Genomic DNA, 23,788 nt, shown 5'->3' with positions numbered 1-23,788 from the left:
CAGCACCACCCACACCCCAAGAAGACAAACACGAGGAGGGCCCCCCGGGCGCCGAGGCATGCTGCACAATAATCCCGTGCCCATAATCGCGGATAATCCAATTAAACAAACGAGATTCAGCCGTGTTGGTGTCTTGATTATAATGCACTCCCGGCAGCTGCATACCGAATATGGTCGTTCAAAGTGCCGGTACCGACCGGTGGGTAGCTCGTAGAGCGGGACGAATGTCCATAGATTCGTTTCCATTCCGTCCAAGATGAATAGCGTGTCTGCGGTGCACTATTGGGCGAATTTGCATAAAATTATTTGCATGACTTAAGCTGACTTAAAAGCGGTAAAGCCACATTAAGGCTTCCTCCTTCCCGCCGCCGCAGCGTGTTTTAATCTCGGTAAATACTCATTAACAAAATCATGTACCTGAGCGAAGGTGGGGGTCACATAGTCACCACTTCCTGCGTTAAAATGGGAGAAATGTGTTTGCGTCGAAAAGGCTACACATCTCCATTTTTCCATTTCCGTTGCAGCATGCAGCTGCATGAAACGGCCATTAGGGCAGAAGAGTTCATTCAAGAATAAAAAGATGCGAAAACCTTAAAATGTCACACTCAATAAATAGAATTTGCTGCCCGCCCGCACGTCCGGCAAGAGGCCACAGCACAATAAGAGTGGCTGGCTCCACAGCACCACAGCACAACATGATTTGCATAATATTTCAACCCCCCTGCTTATGCCACTATACACGGGAAGCCCTGAATCTAGTCTTTCAAACCGTAACGGCCTTTCAAGAGCCACCTCAAACCTCCGCACAACAGGCAAACGTACAACAGCAAAAGCACCAAAGGTGTGGCCCGCGCAAAAAACGCGTCGCGTTCTCGGGCGCGCGCGCGCGCACACACCGGCGGCGGCGGCTTATGCTTAAAAGCATAACAGTGTTTTCGTGTCCGCGCGTAAATTTGTGCGACCACCCCGGCCGCCTGACTGACTGACTGCCATCCGGCACCCGCCTTCGCCGCCGTTCGGTGCGACTCAAAGATCACGGTGCGATGCGTCAAGGATCGACGCTGGAACGAGGTGCCTCCCGGACATGCTGTTCTGTGTGGTAAAGAATCGCCTTCCTTTTCGTGTGGAGCAACAAAAAAACTGAAGAGAACGTAGCCCGTAACGACGACAAAGCAAAGGCGAAAAAGCCGGTACGGACGCAACAGCATCCAGCAGCAAAGGGATTTGAGTGGGGGAGATATATATTAGCACAATCCAGCGAACCGAAAGGAAGTCTGCGGACGCTCAGAATCGGATCGCGCGCTGTGTACGCATGCGGCTTGGTGGGCGAAACTTAAATAGCGAGAAACGAGAAGAAGCGGTTAAAAGCTCCACACCGTGCTGCTGATAGCACTTTAGCTACCGTTTCTGTGGAGCTGAAATGGAAAAGAGCAGAAGAAAGAAAAAAGAAAAGAAAAACGTCTGACGCTCAAGACATTCTACGCTACCACGACCGATCCTCGGCACATTCTCGCAGCTACCAGACATTCGCGTTTGTGTTCCGCCGAGGAGATCTTCAAGAAAAGGAGGACATAGAGGGAAAGCAGAGCTGATGTGTCTTGGGGGGAAGAGGGGGAGACACTTAAAGTCATTTGAATTTGTAAACCCATTCGAAAAAGCCAACTCGGCAACACATCCTTTAAAAGCTCGAAATTAGAACTGTTCGTTCGCATTGAAACTATTGCGAGATCCTTCCACCGAACTTCTGCCATCCGCAGGTTCTTGGGTTCCGTGGGCAACTAAAACGAAATCTCACCAATAATTAGCTCCTCGGGATCGTTTTCGGCTGTAGGAGAGCATGGGATGGGTGCACACGCAACACTGGAAGTTCATTAAAATACGCACGCGACTCTGTGCAGGGCGATGTAAACCCTTTTATTTGTGGGGTGAGTAAAGGTAACACCAGAAAAGAAACAGTAGAAGTACATCCAGTGCGCAGGCGGATACGTCGGCGGCAAAAAAAGGCAGACCGGGGGCGAACGCACCGGGAACGTTTTGCGCACTTCCAAGCAGCAGCTTCGAACCGGAGCGAAGCATTTTAATTGGCCCCAAAACACTTAACATTTTTTTTGTTTGGAGCGAGGCGCAATCCGACGAGATGGAGGCGTAGTACATGTAGCGAGCATTAATGCCGCCGGGCCGGCCACAATATTCATAAATTTGGCTGCATTCGCTTCCAGCAGCAATAGAGGGTCGTGTGCGAGATTTGGAGGTCTTTTGAAGATCAGAACCGGAGGCGTAGGTTTTTTGTTTTGATTTCAAGCTTCGGGGGGTTCACTTGGACGTCATTTGAGCGTAACACGGATACCTTCATAGAGAGTTTAACACTAAACGCGATAGAAACACACACACACACAGACGCGCGCGTATTAGCGATCAATTATCGAATTCCATCGCTAAAGTTCAACCAACCGTGAGATGAGACGAGAGGGTTTCGTATGTGGCTTGCTTCAATGGGAAATAACAATGCCGATGATGTTGCCAACCGACGTGGGAGGTATCTAGATATGCGGTTGAATCATATCCCCCCTTCGTCAGTGCCACACGACGCTACATCAATTGCCACCACAGAGATGGATTGCAGTTTTATCCCGCGATTAATGTGGGGCATTATTCAAATCAATCATTGGAATACTCACCGAGATACCGTGTGTAAAACGCGGAAAAAACACCACTTTGTATGTGGTTGTGTATGTGGGCTTTGATCTCTTTCCTACATCGATAAGGGTGCTACAGAAACATTTGTACTTGACGCTCGTTTGTTCGCAAGCTGGTTGATTGTTTAAGATAGCAGTAGAGCAGGGTCCTATTGCTTTGTATACAACGATCTCCCCCCGGTCGGAACATCTAGCCGAGAAGGAACAACTTCATTAGAAATCCATTAACACGTCAATTATTCTCGCCATCATCGACATTGAAACCCCGGGCAGAGGGGATAGTCTTGGCCCGTAGGCTTCACCATATCCAGAACGACCGAACGACATTTCATTCTGGTGTGACATTTCGCGTTCTTGCGCTACTTGTCGGCTCGCGCTGGAATTCCTACGGCCTACGCGGGTATAAAAAAAAAAACGCACGCAATGGTACTCGCTGTGTCCCGTAAAAACAAAGCCCTCACCACCTAAGGGTGCTAGTGTATCGACAGACTAGAGAACAAGTGATTTAACGCGATTTTTTAACACACTGGGCCACACTGCCGACGCGAATCCACTTTCGCGATCGAGATCGTGTGTGAGCAAAGTGTGTGCTAATCGCGCACTAGTAGTTGCACCCTCCAAGGGCTTTCGGCGACCGAGGCGCGTTGTCTTGGAAACTGCCACCCAGAGCGCGGGGAAATCTGGCCTGTCGCTTTGCATACAAGGCGCGATAAGCCCCGTAAACACACACAAAGGCTATTGGAAAAAATCTGTTGGGGACAGAGGCGGACGAGGGAGGCTGAGCCGACTCTGGTCGACAATTTGCAACATGAAGATTTAATCTCAGGCCACTCTCCTGAAGGGCGCACGTAGGAGTCTGTGAGCGCTATCACCGGTAGTTTTTGCGCGCCGACCAGCAAGCACTGGCCGCAAGCACAAATTAAGAGATGCCACCGTGAAGGTGGAGGTGGTGGTGGAGTTACAGCTACATGCTGATGGAGTAAAGGTGGCGTAAAGGTTCGCGCTCTCGCGGGTACGTGCCTAGTGGGGCATTGAGGAGGGTCCACTCGCGACAGCCGTGGAATTTATCCTTGTCACCCTTCGCACCCAGCGCACAAAGAACAGTTACGGAGGCAGCGATTTGCTTGCACTCGGGACGATAATGGCGGATAATAAGCCGCACACACCCGTTCGTCTACTGGTCGAGGAGCAATGAGCAATGGTGGGCTTAGGTGCGGTTGAAAGGGCCCCCGTCACATGTGGTAGTTGCTACTTAGACGATGCGGAATTTGCCATTTTTGATCCCTGGGGAAAGTTCACGTTTCGAAGCAAATCGTTCTCAATAAATAGCTTTACACTGCGCAATAGGATTGCACGGTGATATTGCGCGCCGGAGATAGTTTGAAGCAAAACTACTAGCTTGATGACAAATATACCAAACCCATGTGCTTTACATACCAGTCCTATGGCTCGAGGATAAAAATCTACTTTCTTGGCATAAAAATAAGTAAATTTACATTCTACACATACAAATAATGCTTCAAAACATTCTCAATTTCAAAGTTATTGTTTCAGGAACAGGATCTCGAATGGATCATTCCAACTGCTCTAGACTCTGAGAATATACAGATTCTCTACACTGTCTTCGCAACTTCTTTCTGGTAGAACAAGAGTACAACACCTGATCCGAAAACATCAATTTCGAAACAAAAATTAATTGATTAGAAATAAATTACCTAACGACCTCATTTGGAATGATCGGACAACTTTCACGCATAAACCTGGAGTGCAAGATTGCGGCCCGCCGAATGAGTTTGACACCTCTGATAGAGGGCGATCGTCGGGATCGACACCCAATTGCCATTAAAGGCGCGTGGCGACAAAGATGCAATAAACTAGTCGCCCCAGGTTCAAGCTGCCACGGTAGTGAATCCCTGTTTATGGTTCTCCCGGCGGACCAGATGCGGGGGAGTCGTGCCGATCCGAAATTGGGCTTTCCTTTTGGGCAGGAGGTAAAGAACCGTGTAGAGCAGGAGTACATTGACACGGGCGTCGTCGGGTTGTAGAACGGGAGCGTTGGGATTGATTTTATTGCTGCTCATCGCGGAAACGGTTACGTCGCCGAACGGTTTTATTTTGGCACCGGCACACTGTTCCCACAGACATACACACATACACACACAGGGAAGTCTTCGCTTCGGAGTTCATTTCCATCTCTTAGTCCCGGTGGTGTCGAATGGTTTTAATTTAAGCTATTTATTCTAGGATCACTTTTTGAGTGTGCTTCTTCTTGTCCAAATGTCGTTTGGACATACAGCAACGAATGGTGTTTGACATTCGGTCAACGATCTTAGACAGATTTACGTTTCCTGGCGACTAATGTACGGCACGTATCACCGAACCTGGAGAGTTCGTGGCACTCAAACCACGATCTTCCCATCTACTCGTCTGTAACATCTCGAGTCTCCCCCCCCCCCTTCCCCCCGGACCGACACAGGAAACATCGAATCGGAGCCTCAACCGACTGTGAGACTCGGAGCAGATTTATGGCTGATATAAAAGCGAAGCAATTGAAAATTCATTGCGAGTCGCGTCCTCTGCCCAGGTCCTCCGGTTTACCCCGAGTGCGCACCATTGCGCACTGTAATTAGAAAATATGACCAAATATATTTTCGGACGCCCGGTACGGAGTGTGCGTATGGATGCGATACCACGAGGAATGGCGAACTTGGCTAGAGCGCAAATCATTCAACCATTTCATTCATGGTACACGTCCGTACGGTTCATTCGCGTTGCAGGTTTGTTGGAAGGGATAGCTGTGCCTGTAATGGGTGATATCCGTGTTGCTTGCAAACGCCTGTCGCCTGCAGGGGAGCAATACACTAGAACTAGGTAGGTTGGCAGTAGGTTGTCGAGGGACTTGTGAGTTTGTGACCGGCCAGCAGCAGTGAGGAGGCCCCGCGCCACACCTTCGCGAGTAATTCCAATTCCTTCCAACCCAGTCTTGGAGCTTGATGGACGGCATGAAACGACAGCTCGTCCCACACACCCACCCACACGTCAGCGCTGGAAGCTGCCACGGGCGGCAGCCAATCTCATTAGTTTGTATTTCAAAGTTTTATCTCTCGCGCAACATTTTGTTTTAAAGTGCAATTTTAATTTGCTTCCCTCCTCCCCGTTGACTCCGGGCTATCTCTTTCCCTGTTAGATTCCGTCCAAACTGGTTGCAGCGAAACTACAAGGGAAGCGAAATTTCGTTGGTGTACGATCACTACGCACATACACACCACCCTACCGTCGCTTGGTCCGGTAAATTGCGCTTTGAATGTTATTGCATCCAAACCGAGCTGGTTGAGGCGGTTCCCTTGTAACGGTGCTCTCGACACGGGCCGGTCCGAAATCAAATAAAACTATTCAAAGATCAAAGACAAACCCACTGCACCGTTTGCGCGGACTGTTTGTCCGCCGGAGTCGAGAGATTTGGAAGAACATGTGAGCTGGGGGGTCGAGGATGCGAGTCGTTCAAACACTGCACTTTTGGTTGCTGAAATCTAGAGCACAACACGAAAAGAGGGAGGGGAGAGAGTAGGGAGTAATAAAAGGAAGGAGAGGTGGCGGGCAGTGTCAATAGGCGAGCGAGTATTTCAAGTGTGCGATTATTTATAAACTTACATAACCATGACATACACCTGTTTCGGGAGATTACAAACCTGCCACAGGGCGACAGGACAACACCTCACCTCTCTTTCCCATGATTGTGAAGACATATCGGTGGCATACATCGCTATGTGTGTGTGTGTTTGGTTGCCATTCATCAACGCCTCTCATCAAAACCTGGCCAGGGTTCTAGCGACACACGCTTTTGCTTGTGCCTACCGATTTCATCCACCAGTTGGGGCGATTATTTATTACCGTGGAGCAAATATCAAAGACTGCGGGAAGGATGGGGACAGAGAAGGTCCGCCACAAGCCAAATCTGCGCTCCGTAACCAATTAGTGCAAGCAAACGGGCAGCACAAGAGAGTTGCCGTGTCGTTGCCGTGGGTTTTACAACCCAATCCTCATCCAACACAGCTGCTTCCTGTTTCCTTCCCGGACGACTGTAAAGGTAAGGCACTTTCGTACTCTACGATGCATCATCAACAGAAGAGTTGGAAAAGGTTACAAACAGAGTGCTGGTTTATACACTTGGCTAGCTCACACCAGGAAGCTTCAATGAAATTACAAACCCTTGGCAACTGCACGACCCGTGAGAGCGTGTCCTGCGTCTAATGAAATCTAAATTCCACTCCATCAACGCGCGCAACGCGATTGGAGTGTGGCCAACTCCGATGCAAACCGATCCGTCCGGTGGGAGTTCAATGAAAATTAATTGAAATTGACAAACGAAGCCAGAGCGAGGCGGTTGGACGGTATGATCTGGGGCTGACAGGATTCGTCCACTTACTGTCACCGACTAGTTGACACAGCGAGAGGGTAGATACTGTACCCGCGTGAGTCATAGCGTTAGTCGACCGTGATATATTAAACGTTTCGAGTTACGTGGAAGAGAAAAGGCACATCAGAAGCAAGAACAAACGTCACGTTATCTCAATAGAACGTGATGTTTGAGGGATCGTTCCGATCAATACTCTCTACGGCTTTCTACGAAAGACACACACTCGAAAGTGATTCACGAGTTCAGTTAAAGACACTGGAGAACATACTGGCCTTTTGATTGCTTCACTGATATCTCAGTTGGAAATTCGCTATTGTTCACAATCAACATCATTAGAAAACTTGTGTGGCAAATATCTACAAGATGCTCGTCTGAAACATCGTCAGCAAACGTCTGAAAGATCGGTTTTAATATTGTTTTGATCGTGACTTGGTATTGTTCACCTCACTGTACATTGAAAATATGTATGTTTAATCGTTAAAAACGCGGAAAACAAGAGCAGAGTCATACATTTGACGATGTTTTTCAGTAAAATGGCCTATTTTACAGAAGGAACAGTTTCCTTTGCATTGAAGCTCATTCAATCAGATAGATTGCCCTTTACACTTTAAAAGAAGAACCAAAAACCTATCCGAGTCAAAAGTTGATCGTTAAAAATAAATCAAATTAACAGTATGTAACTATAAACATACGCTTAAAAGCGCTCTTGCTAATCCGTTGTTAAATAAATAATCCCATATTTAAATCAAAACTCATCCCCAAGATAGATCAGCTCCACATTCGCTGAGCCACGCGAACGATCCTATCGATCCATATCGATCACACGCCACGCAATGAAATCGAACATCTTTTTTTCCTGGGCTCATCTCCCAAAAGCCCACGCGACCTGCAAACAGAAAAGAGTTATCCATTTCCCGTTTTTGCCTGCGTACGTATGATGTGGGCGAGAAGAAACTCAAACCATTCGCTACGGATCGCTATAAAAGACGAAATAAAAATGATCCACACCAAAACCCGAACCCGAATGTCACTGGGGCCCCGGACGACGGGAACCGCGCGATGGCGTTGATCGCGTGGTCGTTCGTTACCTCCAAAATCTTCGTGGTGAAACTGGAACTTTGCATAATTTATGGCAACACGCATAATCAAACCGCACCAACTCTTGGAACTTGGAATGATGAACGGTAAACAAGAAGGGTTGGAGTAGTTTCCCAGTTTCACTCTCGATCTATACCCCAAAACGTCGATTGTGGGATGATGATTTTGGAGTGTTTCCAAAAAATTAACGATAGATCGGTCCGATAACGTTGACGAGGCGACAAGCACACGGTCCTTATTAGATCGTCCTCTGCGGTTGGATGCGATTTACCTCAACGAGCTTTGGCGATGGACGACAAAGTCGCTAACTAATGAGCGCTATCGTCCAATTATGAGCCGAGCGCAAAACAGGACATAAATTTTCCCAACAACTTATACGCCCATTATTCACATTTATAATCCAATTAATCGCAGGCGCAGAGGTTCCGGCTGGACTCTACTCTTATAAAGCATCCTCATTTCGTGCCCGGTTTGCATATCTTTGCGATTTACACCGTACGTAGAAGGCGCTTGGCATCTTTTAAAATCTTATCGATCATCAAGGTGACACGCCGAGTTGATCGCCAGCAACAGGTCGTCTGCGAACGGTTTTGTGCTTGTTGTGCGCGCAAGCCCTCTTTCAACCATGGCACGTTGGCAGCAGCAGACAACGGGGTAAGATAAAGCAACGCACAAAACATACCCGCGAACAAGCGATTAAAATGTTAAAAGAAAACGGGTTGGGGGGAAAAATGATAAAACCATATGACAAATGACATAAGACAATGAATGGCACCGGGCAAGGTTCACACTGATCGACGATCGGCTGCAGTATGCGGGTTGGAGTATGCATGATTGGAAGCAGTGGGTCGATCTGAGGGTTGTTATTTACGGCACTATTTATGGTTAAATGTGCAATTATAAACTGCGAAACTACTCATTGTCACTTGCACCTTTGCTTCTTGCGCAAAAAAGGGTGTTATCTCGGTGTTATAGAGCTGTACCGGAAATGGAAATTACATCTGAACACAGCTAGAAAACAGAGCGCAGCAGTTTTGCACTTGCCGATGAAAACTTTTCCATAGCGCAGTGCAGTTTGCGCATAAAACCCAACGCATGAATCAGTGACGCGTAATAAAAAATCATCGCTACAGCTGTAACGGCGCGATAAAAAGCTTGTTTGAGACAGCTCTTAGAGACCGGCGGGGACAAACACAGCTTGTACAAACAAATTGGAAATAAAATTCAAATCAAACTTCTAACCGGTAACGGGGGGGAATGGTAATTGAAATCTACCCCTCAACCATGAGTGGATCACCACCAGGTCGGAGCAAATCCCAGCGAACGAACGATGCACTTAGGCGCGTGTTAGTGGTTAAGTTATTGCCGCACGGGCACAAAAAGTGCCACATAAAATTACAATTATAGCCAAACAAATTATGCCTACTACGGCAGCAACAGCACAGGGTAAGCCTTCCTCGGTGGGCTCTCACCTGTTGCACCTCTGAATGCTTCACGCTCAACCGACCCCCCTGGTACGATCGTTACACACTGTGCAAGGATTAAAGTGCATTACTTTATGGAGAAGTGGTTGTACCACTTCAACACAGCGTGCACGATTAAATTGTCTTACGAGCAGTTGGAGAGCGTTGCCGTGTGACATTAGGTGAAGGTGTTGCGAAAAATGGCATTGCGTGGAAGTGAGGAGTAGGAAATGACTGCGAGTTGAAGCACTTGCACAGTGTGATTTTAACGCAAACCACACCACACTTTAAGGCAAAGGTCGCGGAGAGATGAATCCCGCATGGAATGGAAGTTTCAACGTGACACAATTAAGGAGCTACCCCCGGAGTACGGGTGCGTCAATTTTCGCTAATTTAAATAAGAAATTGCTACCGTACGCGAGTCGCATTCGACGGATGATGGATGGGCGCGTTGGGTGAGGCATACACAGCCAACCCAGCAGTGCCAGTACTACTGACCTGTGCTACCGATTGCCGCTGCGAGTGAAGCTTCTTGCGTATGATTATTACCGGCGTCGTGTGCTGGTGGCTGATGCTCCGCTGACGCCAAGGGTGGTGAGAGAGGCCGCTCAGCAGCTGCTAGTAGTTCATCCACTGTAAGAGAGAAAATGAGCGATTGTGATGCATTAGATACGTTTGTAATATCTATAATTATACGGTTTCTTCATCGATAAAGAAAATTGCTTTTCCTTTGCTGGATATCTGGTAGCAGGGTATCATCGGAACCTCTACAGCACACCTCAATCTCGGCCAATTGCATTTCGTATAATGCACCTCTAACTGCTAGTTTCTGTATCCGCGAATGCACATGATGCTCGGAGAGGGCAATATTTGCATTTCCCCATTCCCCTATTGCGCGATCAGGCAAACATCAACCGTCCCCTCGATGGCAATTAGGTCGCATTACTTCTAATTAAGCTCCGAAGGAGAAATCAATCTTCGACGGCCGACGGTGACACGACGCGGTGGTGCGTCTATGTCAAGGGAGCCGCGGAAGCTGTGTCCTCGAGCGGTATAGAGTAGTAGATGGAGATCATGCAGCCGATTTCCATTTCAAATGTGGCGTATTCTGTTCGGCGATCTCCCAAGCGTCCAGCACCACTCGTTTGCTTTGCCAGTGAAGATTGACACATCGCTTAGTAATGAAGCAATTACAGGGTGGCAGAGTCCGGTAGGTATTTGCGAATAGGCTTGCTCTTCTAACTGAGTTGAATTGAGGGATCGGTGTCAAGGGATATTGATATTCATGATTACAGAAGCACATATAATATGTAAAGCATGGGCTCATTTAGAAATGGTACACTTTTTTAGGTACTAATGGCGCAAAAATCAAGTTATTTATATTAACTATCTAACTGTTACTAAGCAGTTGCTTATCTTCTGCGAATTTCATCGAAAACACAGTATTTAAGACACGCAAGCACGCAATAATGTAATGTTTCCCAAGGACTACTTTCACAAAAATGCTCTAAAAGTGCAAGTGCAAGCTTGGGTAAATAGATGATAGTCTTCCATTAGGTTTCTTGACTGTTCAGTTATGGTTTTGAACACATCCAGCCAATTGAAATAGCAGTTAGGACGTGCTGCAACTTCACAACCCTAAAACCCAGTTAAATCGTTAATTGTTAAACAACCCCTAACTATCCCAGTTTCCGTCAAAACAAATGATTTGGTATTGAAACTGGAAGTTGAAGGGTGCAAACACTGAGTACATTGTTCATATGAGGAATTAATGGAATAGATTGGTGATCATCAATCAAATTATTTCAAGAAAGAGCGTGCAATAATGACTCAGAGCTATTAAACAAATCAGTGAAGAGTTCTCAGAACTGCAATAATAACTAAGAGCTATTAACAAATCAGTGAAGAATTTTAGAATTCTCAATGCTTGAATAAAGTTTGTTTATAATTTTTCCTTTAAGACTTTTTAATTTAACACAAGAGGTTGTTCATATTTCAATGGGTAAACAAATTAGAAAATTCCAAAATTCTCCATTCCTGAATTATAGACGACTTCAGCATTTATGGACTACACATTAGAATAATTGGTTTTGAGTTATGGTTCGCAAACGTTAGGATGTACAATAAAATTTTAACCACAAAGCGATCAGGACAATATTCCACACAGGTAGCTCAAAATCCAAAAGGTACAAACTACAAGGAATATTCAAAAAGTCTCAGGTTTTCCCCAGTGTCTTTTGAATGGAAACAGGCACAAAATCCTCTTCACATCTGGCAAATAGTGTGCACCATAACAAGGACCGCCCCATCAGCCTTCTAAATATTCCCACTTGAACATTGCCTGAATGGGGTACAAAAAATTTGAAGACTGGTACCTAAACCTCTTACCTGTAAAGAACATCACAAAACAACACATCAATCTTTAGACATTTTGTACGAAGTTCTGGATGTGTGATTTGAATTTCTTACCGTATAGTTCCCGTATCTCATATCCCGCCATTGCTCAAATGGACGTGTGAAAAATGCACTCTCCGTCAACTGATGACCGGAAGTCGTTCCCCGTTGGGATCGTGTGCAACTGTGCGATAGTGGGAATCGCTCCCCGCATCACCGGTACATTCCACAGCCCCAGGAAGAAGTCAAATAAATAGTAAACAAACACATCGTTCACACCGAGAAAATCTCATCCATCCTGCGGGCGAGATGCAACGCGCTTGGATGGTGGAAATCTCATCTCTGGGACTAAGATTGATAGGGTTATGCTTCGGATTTTTTTCTTCAATGTCTTTGTGGACTTTGGTCCAATGAGAGGTGAGCTGATATGATGGCATAGTACCATCCGAAAACCCCGGTTCTAATACCACTGGAGACATCAATTTTCGACGAGCTGAGAAGGGTTTTTTTTATTTTGGGGAGTCCCGGAAGTTGTCGAACGTAACGTGACGGCCACAGCGAACCATCCCCACCGTCCTAGTGAGCATCTAGACATACTATTCCAGAGACGCTCAAGTGCCTATCCTCAATGGTCGATTGAAATTGAACACCGGAAAAGGGCGCACACGACCGTGACATGTGAAGCCTAGAGCCTTCCGCCGTTGCATCACTATCGCAACACGACACAAGCGTTCTGATAATAGTGTGTGTGTGTGTGGGGGGTAGTGCTCGGGAGTTATTATTTATGGTTTGTTGCGTACTAGAGCGTTATCAGTTTGTTTTCGGTCAAACTGTCCGGTAAATGGTTGTAATTGATAGATTAATTGGTCTGTCGGGTTTGCAGCAGCCCGAGGAGCGTGATCGAGCAGAGGACAGTCATGGTGGTGGTGTCAGTGCTGGAAACGGGGTAATGCACTTGTGAGTGGTGGAATTTATGGACAGTTAGTTGGACTACCCCTTAGCGCACTAGTAGTGCAGGCCAACATCATGTTTAAAGGGGGGGGGAACCTTTTCCCGATAAGCGAGTAAGTGTCTGTGCATGTAATTAAATCGAAAGCAGGTTGCAGGTCAGCTATTACGAACAGGTATGATTGGAACCGGGTTGAAACTGAAGTGTAAAGTATACAGCAGCCCTAGCGACACACACACACATAAACACGTATCATTCTACCCAAAGGCAAGGCGACAAAACGTCCTTCAGACATTTAGAAGTACCGTAGTACAGGTAACGGCAAAACACTCAAACGCGTGTCTGGGTAAACCCCGCCCGTTTCTATTCATAAGACATACCGGGACAGACATAAAAACACGCTTCCATATCTCAAAGAAGACCTGAGACGGCCACAAACTGACGCACGTTTTGCCAAACTGAAACTGAATCGAAAAAGACGTGCACTCTAATTTGTAATACTTTGTTGGAAGTGAAGATATATAAATACCATCAGTCACGAGACACCGTGCCGATGCACAGGAAACGAACCGAAGTAAAAAAGGAACCTGTCCTTTTCTTCCCCCGGTAGTGCATAAATCTAGCCGATGGTTTTTGAAACTCCACTTGGCAACCGAGATGTGTCATTAGTCATCCACCATACGGTTTCCTTCGGCAGACGACGACGACGACGGCGGCACCATCACGCAAACACCCCTTTGATGGAAGTGCATCAGACGGTGCTGCGCTTGTCACATCAAGCGTGAAGAATGATGCATTTACGGTTTATACGCCATTAACTCTCCAAAATCCTCCCACTCTCGTGCTCTTGCGAAACCACCAAAGAAGTTTAGCTGTGCCTTGCAATTGGACTAGGAAACGTCCAAAGGTCATTCCCGGACACTGTTGCACCACAGCACAACAGTGGCATTGATTAAAAGGGCCATTTTCCTTCCCACTTTACATTGCAGCCGGATGAAAAGCGTATCTAAAGCAAGCAACATTTAAGAGCGAAATCTACCCACACGGAAGCACATAATTCATGCTTCCTCCGCGTGTGCGTATGTGCGCCTCGCAGAAAAAAAACTGTTTAGTTCCAAACGCAATTGAACGTACACATTAAACAGGAAGCAGCGGAGAACACACCTTACTGGGGGTGCACTATGCTGCAAGCAATGGGGTGGGTAGCTAATTGCACAAGACGGGAAAAGATAGAAAGAAAGAGAGACCGATTTGGCTGCTGCTGATTGCCGAGGATAATGGTGAGTTCCGTTTTCCTTTGCAGGGCGTGCGCGCGAGCGTGTATGTGCATGCTCCCACCCGTTAATTCATCTTTGGGGGTGGCGCAAATCGCGAGCAGGGGCCGCGGAAGAGTGAAACAAGGCGAAACACTTAAAAAAGGGCTTACACCGGGAGCGAAACAGCTGAAATGATACTCGTGCCAGCGTACACTTCGCGCTCGGAGCGTGCTTCAGTGTGTACAGAGTGCCAATTTCCCTGGGCATAGAGAGCAATTTCCACACTATCTGCCCGGAAAGGCATACGGGGAGTAATGGTTGTTGTACCGCAAAGAACTGCAACTGGGTTTGCACACGGTACGTGGAATTACCATCGCCAATGCGCTACTTCTGGCAGGAGAATGTGATTCGATTTGGTTGTTTCGACTTATTGCGCACTCACCATAATATGCTGCTGGTGTGGCGAAAGCCTAACTACACCCTTGCAGCCCTTTGCATGTAGTCCTAGTACGCGCGCGTGTGTGTGTGCTGTTTTTCAATTTTGCCCACCCACAACAGAAACGAGAAAGGGCTAAAACGCCCCAAAGGGCCCACACGGTCGGTTGGGGCGCGTGAGAAAGTAATGAGCAAAGAGGAGAGGGCCACGACGACGGGGGCGATAAGGGTTTTGCTTTACATTTGCAGCATAATGAAACACGTGACCGGTAACATATTGTTCGTTAAATGCATTTTGCTGCAGCAGAACATAGAGAGGAGGAGAAACAGCAAAAAAGGGCTAGAAACATAACACCCGAGCAATGCTAAAACACCGCGGACACGGACCAAAAACACGCCAAACGTGCCTTGGAAACAAAACTCTATACGGTTCATTTGCGGTGCCCCCTTGGGAACACCACCACCATCGCACCCTCGGGTTTTTGCATGAGGTGGCGAAATGTTGCCTGTGGGTGGTACGCTGCCCTCCACTGCCCTGTAGCATGCCGGGTGCAACGGGAAAAAGTGCAACAACACACCGGGTGTGGGCTCATTTTTCCAAAACCGAATGCAATTCTATCGCAGGCATTGCACTGCACCGTGTGTTTCGACCGAATGGCAATAATTCTCGGTACGCCAGGGTTATTGAACATTTGTTTTCTGATTGTTTGGGGGTGGTGGGTGAGTGGGTTGAGTAGGTAACCCAATCGGTACAGATTGGTAAAGTTTGATGTATATTTTCTTCAAACAAACGAGAGTTGTAGTTGACTTTCCAACTCAAAACGAACATTTCCCGCAAATCAACGACAAATCAATGTTTTTAAAGGCAACGAAGGCAACTTTTTTTAAAAGCAAAATACAGAATTGACTTCGGAGTATGTGAATGTAGGCCACATCTCTGAAATAAGCTCCCTGTTGCTTGTAAAAGGACACGTTTCAAGAAACGCAAGCCGTTTGCGAACATCTGCATCGTGCGTCGCGTGAGGTCGTCCTTGAACCGACCACCGTGGGGGCAACACTCCGTTGCTCAAGTCAGTTCTTCTGCCAGCAAATACTTTTCCTACGACCTCTCGGGTTTCCCATACACCACCACCAACGGTGCGAAGGCGTGGAAAATCCTTCCTAAACTATGGTGTGAGAAAAAAAACGCATTATCCTTCCATACTTTAAGTGCCTGGAATGGTAGAAAGCGACTTCTTCTACGGGTGAAACCAACTGAATAAACAACATCCCAACATCAGACGGAAAAGAGGAGCGAGAGAGAGGGAGAACAAATGTGGAAAGCACAAACCAGACAATTCAGGGCTCAAAATACGGCATGGCATGCACACCAAACACTTCAAAACGCAACACATGTTTGGGATATGGTTCACGGGCTTTTGCGGGACACCCAAAGAGTGTGTGTGGCGAAATGGTACGAGTACCAGGATAGATCCTGGTGCAGCCTGGTTCTTCTACACACGAACCTCGAACCAGTGTTGCAAAGAACAAAAGAAAGACCGAAGGCCACAGGAAACGCGCGTTTAAATTTCATTTAGGCAACACCACCATCGGCAGCATCATCGTGTTGTTGTGTGCCGACCGAGAACCGACCGTTTATGATTTATTAGCATAAATGGAATGGAAGATTCGCTCGAAAAAAATACTCCAACACGCTGCCGGATTCGCAACATCTTTACAGTTCCCGAGAAGGGCCTGTATTTCGGTGAACGTGTTGCTTTTTTTTCATGCTGGTTGGAGTTAGGCCTTTGGGTGCCAGTTACACTCTAAAACTGCGAATGAGACTGCGTGCGTGTGTTTGTGTTCAGTTTGGAGCAACATTTTAACCCATTTCGGCATTCGTTAGGCGTTGGCAGGGCAGGAAATGAGCATCCATTTTAGCACTTTACGGGTGCCCCTACCAGCAGACAAACAAATGGGCAAAAGATGCACGAAGATGGATAGGAAGTTCTGAGAAGTTTGTAAGTTGCGCATTTGGGCGAAGGTTGGCAGAATGGTTCAAAGCGGGTTTAAGGTTTTTGTTTTCGACCACAACGAACGATCCCAGGGTGAGCATGAGAGCATCGGGGTGTGAAGACAACGCTTTACAAAGCTACTTTGCAGGAGTAATATGAAGAATTTCAAGCACTCCCGTGACACATTTTCCATCGCTCCTCCAAACAAGGAACGCATTCCCATTTTTCAGTACACTTTTTATGGAGTCGTTCGAGAGGACAGCATTGAACAGCACACTTGCAATCAATCTGCCCGTTTCCCGAACTCCAAAACTCCGTTGGCTTGCTTGACGTGATTTGGAAGAATGCCATAATTTTGCAAAAGAAAACTCATTTCTTTGCTCCAAAGCCCGTGTGAGCGCAACAGCGCACGATGGTCGAACATGGTTTGGCCGGTCGGTCCTTAGATGGCTGTCAAGGTGGACCTGCTGCTGCACCAGATACGACGCCCAAATACGACGCGAATAGCGAGTGAATTTGCCAGCAAGAGATGTTCCCACATTTGGGTGTTGTCTGCCGTGCAAACCGCAGCAGCAGCCTGGCCTGTCTGCCTTGCGGGAAACTTCACCTAGCAATCAACCGGGAGACCCAAAGGGTGAATATATAGAGATATAAGGCAAGAGAAGTCACGTCTCATTAACCTCAGTTCGCACAATTCCGCACCCTTTTGGGCTGGGGAGGGTGGGTGTCAGCTTTCCCATTTCGATGAATAATGGGGTCAAATTAAGACGAGACAAAATCTCAAACCAAGCCCAGAGCGAAATAGGCTGGTGGTTACGCACATACATCGGGGCCATTGCTGCAGCAGCCAGAGGGCGGCGTACCGACGACTCCAAAAGGCTCGCGTACTACTCGCGCGGACGCCTTATGCGGTGCCGTGAGCCTTTTTGTTGCGTGATCTTAATTTCGTTGACATTAATTTGGCAGTGAGAAATTAATCATCCGCTGTCATATTGCAATGCAAGCGAGAGGAGGACTAGTTGGACCGTTGGCCGTGGACGGCGTTCGAGTGTGCCCCGGCCGGTTGATGATGCGTTTTCGTACGACACAGACACACACACACAGGTCCATAACGTCCATATATGGAAGAAGCTCATTTTGTCTCTTTATGATCGGCTCATTATTCAATTGCTCGCAGGCAGTACACTCTGACTTACCTGACATGGGCTGCTGCAAGGATGCTCGGTACGACACCACACCACGCTTGACATGCAGCGTGGTCTAGAACGTTTACGTTGCCACGAATATGGAAACGCATTTATGGGGTCTCCCCCATCTATGGCAAGCGAAAGACCAACTCTGTTAGAGGTTGTTTGCGTGTGCAGGTAAAACACTGGCGTAACAAATCATAGGGTCGAAGACAGATAAGCCCTTCCGAGGGACTCGGTCCCAGTCCTAGGCACACACCTGGTACGTGCCCCGCGTACCATGTATAATCAGCACTTCTTGCTGGCACACCCTTCGGTACCGAACCGACCGCAGTGTTACGTTATCAACTTCTAGCACCTACCTTGAAATAGTTTGACATGCAATCGATCCTCAACGAGCGCAGGCTAGCTTACAGAGCGTTTTCCGCCGGTGTGTATGTGTCAACAAGATTCTTCAACACTATCGGGCGCTTGTTATCGTACAATTGAACGTGTTTTTCAAGCCATTTCTTTTCATCCACTGTTTGTAGACAGTAAGGTTCCGATTTTATCGCGGTGGAAATTGTACAACCAAAGTCTTTGTCAGGTACTCTGCTATTCATGCTAGATTTCATTCAACTTACATCCGCTCAGTCCTATAAAAATCAACAAAACTGCTCACTTGACACATTCTTTTCAATCTTGAAGTAAGCTGCCCAAAGATTATCTAATCTAAAACAAAGGAAAATCCTACTTTTTCTTCAACAAGTCCAACAGTAGCCTCCACAACTATCAACAAGTAGTCACCAAATCGACCGGTCTGCTGTCAGTCGAACAGTGCTCGGCACACTCGTAAATAAATCTTTCCTTCCACCCAACCACAGACTACTTGGATGCGCATTGGGAAGCACCCCCATAAACGCAACGTGTCAAGACGATACGTCGTTCCATTTTGTCACAAAAAAAACGGAGTCGTCTGGGTTAGATAGCCAAAGATATCGAGCGCGAGTGCGCGTTTGTTTCAGTTCCGGTGAAGAATTCTATACCGCAGAAGATTTCTTGTACATCCCACTCCGGTGAATGAGTTATCGCAAAATCGCATCACCATGAGAGTCATGTGTGTCAGATTAGAATCGCATAAATTACCCCGTCACCTGAGAAGGTAGCGTATAGTGGTGGGCTGTTTGAAGTTGGTCACCGGTTTAAGCCGTCCAATTGGCAAACTTGCTCCCCGGTATTATATCAGTGTGTGATTCACGTTTGGAAATGCAAATGTGATCAGAGTCGGAGGCGAGCTGAGAAAGATAGTCATCGAACCGGGATATGAATTCGGCGAATGGAGAAGAGATTGGGAATTCCTAGAATTGTGCACATAACAAGCGTTGCTGATGAGGTGCTACATTCCTAACTCAATCTTTCCAAAATCTTGGATAGTGCGGCAGGGCAAACAAAAAAGCGAAGCAGAAAAGGTGAGATTATGATTGTTAAGGTCAGAAGATTGCGTTACAGTGAAGCTTAGAGAAGTAAACAAGCTAAGGTAAGATCATATTCAAGAAAAAGAGGAATGGTCAATTTCCGTCATCGCTTGAGTAATGTTACCTTGAATATCTGTACGGTTTTGAGTGTGTTAAGTTAAAACCATTTGAGCTCAAAGCATCAGACAATTCTTTGTTGCATTGAGTCAGGCTTAGGCATCTTCTATTTGCAGAATTTCTCTTCTGCCATTGTGATCCTTTTCAATTTCCAAAAAGTAATTCTTCTGATTCTGATTCTCAGCAGGTTTATTGCAAAAGTAGAGACCGTACAGGACAATGTCTCACCGTGCATTGTCCACGTGTTAAAAAAAGTCCTTCTCACCCGAACCTGCATTCAACTGGAATGACGGTGCAAAACAAACGACAGAAAATCTGTCGCTATCCATCCATCATCCGGAAGGCTGATTCCGGCTTGCGCTTCCAGGTAGCGGGTAGCATTAGCAATCTACGTCCAATACCAGGGGACATCTATCGCTACTACCAGGTCGGCAGCATTGTCACTGCAAGTGTTCGGTATCGTTTATTTCGGGGTTACACCTCGGAAGGCTACCGTGCCCGCTGCTCTGCCGGAGTGTGTCGGGTCGAAGCAATTATGCGCATTCGTAATGCGTCCTCCCCTTGCGTCGACGGCAGAACTCTCCACGGAATGTCTTCAAAAAGGGATATAGAATTTGGCGCATCGTATCCGGTGGTCACCCCGGTGGAGCACGCTGGACACGACCCGCTCCACCCATGCATGGGGAGCGGCAGGTTCGTAGTGGGATTGTGTTTCCGAATAATTTTAATTAAAAATTCAAATTTATCACACCTCTCGTGTTGGATGCCCACAGCGTGGCCTAGAAGGGTTTCCGCTTCTTGGAAGGAACACAGCAACACACAAAAGACGACGGCGGAAGAGCACTACACGAACGTGTGGGACACATTTCGGCACCGACCGGCGGCGGATAGTTCTTGAGTAGAATTCCAATTCCAGCATCGGGACGTGGAACCACTTGCCCCACAATAACCGGTTGATTCCCCCTTCTTCAGGGCGGATACGATGGCCACCTGGGGGTAGATATCGCTCCGCCGACCCAGCAGTGCTTTACGGTGCATAAATCTTCCGGTGGAGAACTTGTTGATGGCGACTTTGGCGATTCCTGGGAAAGAAGCGCCAGGGTTTCTCTCTCTCTCTCACTCTCTGTCTTTCCAAAGACTACGCGAGTCGGGTTTAAAGTGACAAGATGAAACGCTGCCACGTTCGGGGTGTGAATGTCATCCTCTTCTTTCAGAGAGTGTAAAATACTTCCATCTCCTCCTGAGGGATCTAATGCAATGAGCACAAAATTCAACAAAAAAAACTGCAGCGAATGTCACAATAATGCAAACAAATTCCTTACCAAAGAACGCGCTCTACCAGCAGCACCAGTCAATTTGTGGTACACATTTTCCGTACACGAGAAAAACGAGCCGTACCAGGAACAAACCTAAGCTCCGACCGTTTGCCTTCTCTCTATCTTTCCTGTTTGGTCAGAAAACGGAGGGAAAGGGCAAAGCGGATAAAGCGGATCACTCGCACACATCTACATACTTTGTGTTCCACCACATTGCCACGAGGCGGCGGCGGCGGCGGCGATGGCGGCAACCTTCAAAGGCGAGTTCACGCTTATCTTAATTTTTTGATGAACTTATTCCTCGCCCTTTTCCCTGCACGCACAGCACACAGAACAAGAAACACAGACACACACACATACACCGAGAAGCCGTCCTGGGTGCGGAGGGCACTCCAGTGGACTTTGAAATCTCCTCACGCCTTCCCATTGGCTTTGGAGGATTTTTAGAATTCAGTGTGAGGTGGGGTGGAAGAATCGGGGGCTTTTTTTGGAGTTCTTTTGCCCGCCAACGGACCAGCCCAGCATGAGCGTGATGCAATCAGCGGCGTGTGAGGATGACATCAGAAAGGATACACACCGAAATGAGACCTGTCAGAGAAGCTGGTGTAAATGAATACAACCGTAGCAAAAAGGGTGAGCCACCGATGCAAAAACGAAATGAGATTTTCTTGTACAGCGACGATCGTCCTCCACTCGAAGTACACCATGAAGGTGTGTTTCTTTGGAGTGAACCTGTACAAAGCTAAACCATACCAAAGTCGAACAACCGAAGAGCACCAACAGCAGCATCGGCAACCGCTTGTGCCCGAGGCACTGACACCGGAACTGATTAAATGCGCACAAACTGGCCCGGGCAAGGTTGGTAGCCGACCGGCACATCCATTCTTCCGCTTCCATATCTACACCATCACGCCGCAGATAAACGAATTCTTGCCGCGGAGCTGGCCACGGTGCATAACAAATTGGTAATGGGATTGCTTTCATGAGGTTTTTTTTATTACCATTTTTGCCTTTTACGCCTCTCCACAAGAGAAGAGCAGCGCAGAAGCGCGATTTTACAATGATTCAGTTTTTTTAATGTTCTTCGCCCGCTCAGCACCGAGCTCAAGACAATTTAACATCCATTTCCCGTGGCCCCGGCACGATCAGTTCCGGTGTCAGGGCTGGGTTATTTCGTAAATGGATTCCACCAGAACATATGGAGAAGCGAGCAAAAAAGGCAATTATTTCAGAATCGATAATGCATGGCTAAAGTGAACCGCTTAGAGAAGCATCCCATTTTTGTGGAGCAGTTTTATTATGAGGTACAGGTGAGTCTTTACTGGCCGATGCAATGTGAGCATATTATTTAGCTTTAGCTGATTAGCGATTTGTTCCGTGGCGTGGTAAAAGATCTCATGGAAACGATGATCTTGTATACCCAGAGCATGGTAGACCGAGTTTTATCAAAGCTGTTTTTATTTATAGGCTTTTCATTCGCTTCTATTAATCACCCCGTAAAGATGTACAATCCAATGATCGGAGATAGCGAGACGGATGATGACACAGCGCGCCCATGCCCGAGGGGATACAGCAAGCGAACCGCCCAAAAAAACCTTCCAGACCCGGGGCGTTTGGGTAAGAGACAATAAATTAATACCGACTACTAAACCATGGTGGATCATCCACAACACCCACCCGGGTTCTCTGGGAGGCTACTGAACACACATCCTGATCTAATCAGCAAACTACCACCCCGAATGCCTGATGCCACCCGTCTTCGCCACAGTTTCGTCCGGGGTCGTCGTCATCGCGCGCCAAACAAATTGACAAGATTGAATGATAGAGAATTATTCACCGTCCGTGTCCTGTTGTTCCGTCTAAACGAGCACACGGTTGATCGCAGCGAGCTGTTTGACGGTGTAAAAACGACTCACTCGTTGCCTCATCTGTCTCGTGTGGGGGTTTATTGAATGCCACCGGTTACCGGTCGAAATGAAGATAGTCACAGCGCAGCTTCACGAAACTACGATCGCGATCGCGCCCCACGATAACGGCCATAAAATATCCCACTTTAGGGCAAGGGGCGCAAGCGTGATAGCGTAGTTTGCCGTTACTGCTATTGTTAAACGAAACGGGAAATTGACACCTTCGGAGTTTCGGATTACGCAGAAGCATTAAAAATGATCGCGAAACATCGTCCTGTCCCCGGTATGGAAGCGAAAACGAAAACAAGCCGTAATACGATTGACCGATTGACGGGAAAAGTTACAACACATAATGAAACGATTTCAACGCCAATTTACACAGCCAGTTCAACTCTCTCAGAGGAGTGTTTTGAGGTAAATGACGAAAGTCCATCGCAAAGAAGCCTTTCTAGTGTATCCCCCAACCAGATCACTTCAGCGCAACTGATCAAGCGTCCGGAAGGGAAATTACTTACCCTAATAATCCGCAAAAACAGAAGATACAAAAGCAAATTAAAAAAAGCCACGACGACAACGCTTACATTTCAATCTGAATTAAGCTTTATTGAAGCTGATGCCTTGAGGTATCATTCCGCACCTGCATAAAGGTGATCGCATATCCAAAATAAACAAAACATGTTCTGCTTGAATGGTGTTGTTACTTATTTTGGCGATATTATCACATTGACACGAGTTGAGAAAATCGCCAATGCATTAATACGCGATTCCATTGGAACAACCCAATCTTATTTATAATCCCCGGCATCAGATGTAAACTGTTCGCGTATTGATCAGTGCAAGTAAACTTACTCTTTACCCCAAAAAAATATTTTCAAAAAGCACTACACATAAACAAAACGAAACGAAAGCAACTATTTACTGCATTTTTTGTCATTTACTACATCGAACGCCCAAGTTCGAGAAAGGGAAAGGGATTAATTATTCCGGGCTCGTGGATAATTACCATCAGCAACACTGACCCGAAGGTGTTGACTGATAAAGTATCAGATTACTTCAATCTTGTTTGTGCCATTTCTTTTTTTTTTGTCGATTACATATCTTAATC

The 23,788-nt window shown here is 46.9% G+C and overlaps 1 protein-coding gene and 1 long non-coding RNA gene across 5 annotated transcripts in view; one reads left to right on the top strand and one right to left on the bottom strand.

Annotated features, from left to right (window-relative positions):
• LOC120899646 (bone morphogenetic protein receptor type-1B) overlaps positions 1 to 23,788 on the bottom strand; it is a 124,145-nt gene that overhangs the window by 40,358 nt on the left and 59,999 nt on the right. The window contains exon 2 of one of the 2 annotated variants that reach the window (XM_040305721.1): positions 10,173 to 10,307. In XM_040305721.1, the coding sequence (XP_040161655.1) occupies positions 10,173 to 10,307 (135 nt within the window). The remainder of the gene's footprint in view (positions 1 to 10,172; positions 10,308 to 23,788) is intronic. The other variant, XM_040305722.1, reaches the window with a different exon arrangement.
• LOC120899650 lies at positions 18,258 to 23,372 on the top strand. 3 transcript variants are annotated; one of them, XR_005739085.1, is made up of 4 exons: positions 18,258 to 19,405; positions 19,645 to 20,153; positions 20,234 to 22,086; positions 22,244 to 23,372. It is a non-coding gene; the product is annotated as an uncharacterized LOC120899650 (long non-coding RNA). The 3 variants fall into 3 exon arrangements; XR_005739084.1 differs by having other exon boundaries at positions 19,648 to 22,086; XR_005739083.1 differs by having other exon boundaries at positions 19,645 to 22,086.

This window comes from Anopheles arabiensis, chromosome 3 (genome assembly GCF_016920715.1).
Source record: "Anopheles arabiensis isolate DONGOLA chromosome 3, AaraD3, whole genome shotgun sequence".
In the NCBI taxonomy this organism is placed as follows: Eukaryota; Metazoa; Arthropoda; class Insecta; order Diptera; family Culicidae; genus Anopheles; species Anopheles arabiensis.
This window is presented reverse-complemented; position numbering and strand designations above follow the sequence as displayed.